The sequence below is a fragment of the Eimeria mitis genome, genomic scaffold (genome assembly GCF_000499745.2).
Source record: "Eimeria mitis Houghton genomic scaffold, Emh_scaff5614, whole genome shotgun sequence".
Classification (NCBI taxonomy): Eukaryota; Apicomplexa; class Conoidasida; order Eucoccidiorida; family Eimeriidae; genus Eimeria; species Eimeria mitis.
Genome location: NW_013573880.1, coordinates 2,120 through 2,364, shown reverse-complemented (window position 1 = coordinate 2,364; position 245 = coordinate 2,120). Strand labels below are relative to the sequence as shown.

The 245-nt window shown below is 55.1% G+C and overlaps 1 protein-coding gene across 1 annotated transcript in view; it reads right to left on the bottom strand.

The window, feature by feature from the left end:
* EMH_0083140 (uncharacterized protein) overlaps positions 1 to 245 on the bottom strand; it is a gene marked incomplete at both ends in the record, with an annotated part of 837 nt that overhangs the window by 182 nt on the left and 410 nt on the right. The window contains one exon of the mRNA XM_013500610.1: positions 3 to 245. Coding sequence (XP_013356064.1) covers positions 3 to 245 — 243 coding nt within the window. The remainder of the gene's footprint in view (positions 1 to 2) is intronic.

The following is a 245-nucleotide window of genomic DNA, read 5'->3' as shown; positions in this document are numbered from 1 at the left end:
CTGTTGCTGCTGCTTGTTCTGTTTCTGTGGCGGTGCTGCTTCTGTTGCTACTTGTGCTGCTGCAGCTGTTGCTGATGCTGCTCCTTATTTCCCTGCTGCTGCTGCTGCTGCTGCTGCTAATTGTGTTGCTGCTTCTGCTGGTTGCGTTGCTGCTTTTGCTGCTGCTGCTGCTGCTGCTGATGCTGCTGCTGCTTTCGCCGGTGCTGTTGCTGCTGCCGCCGTTTGTGAATTTGCATCTCACCGAA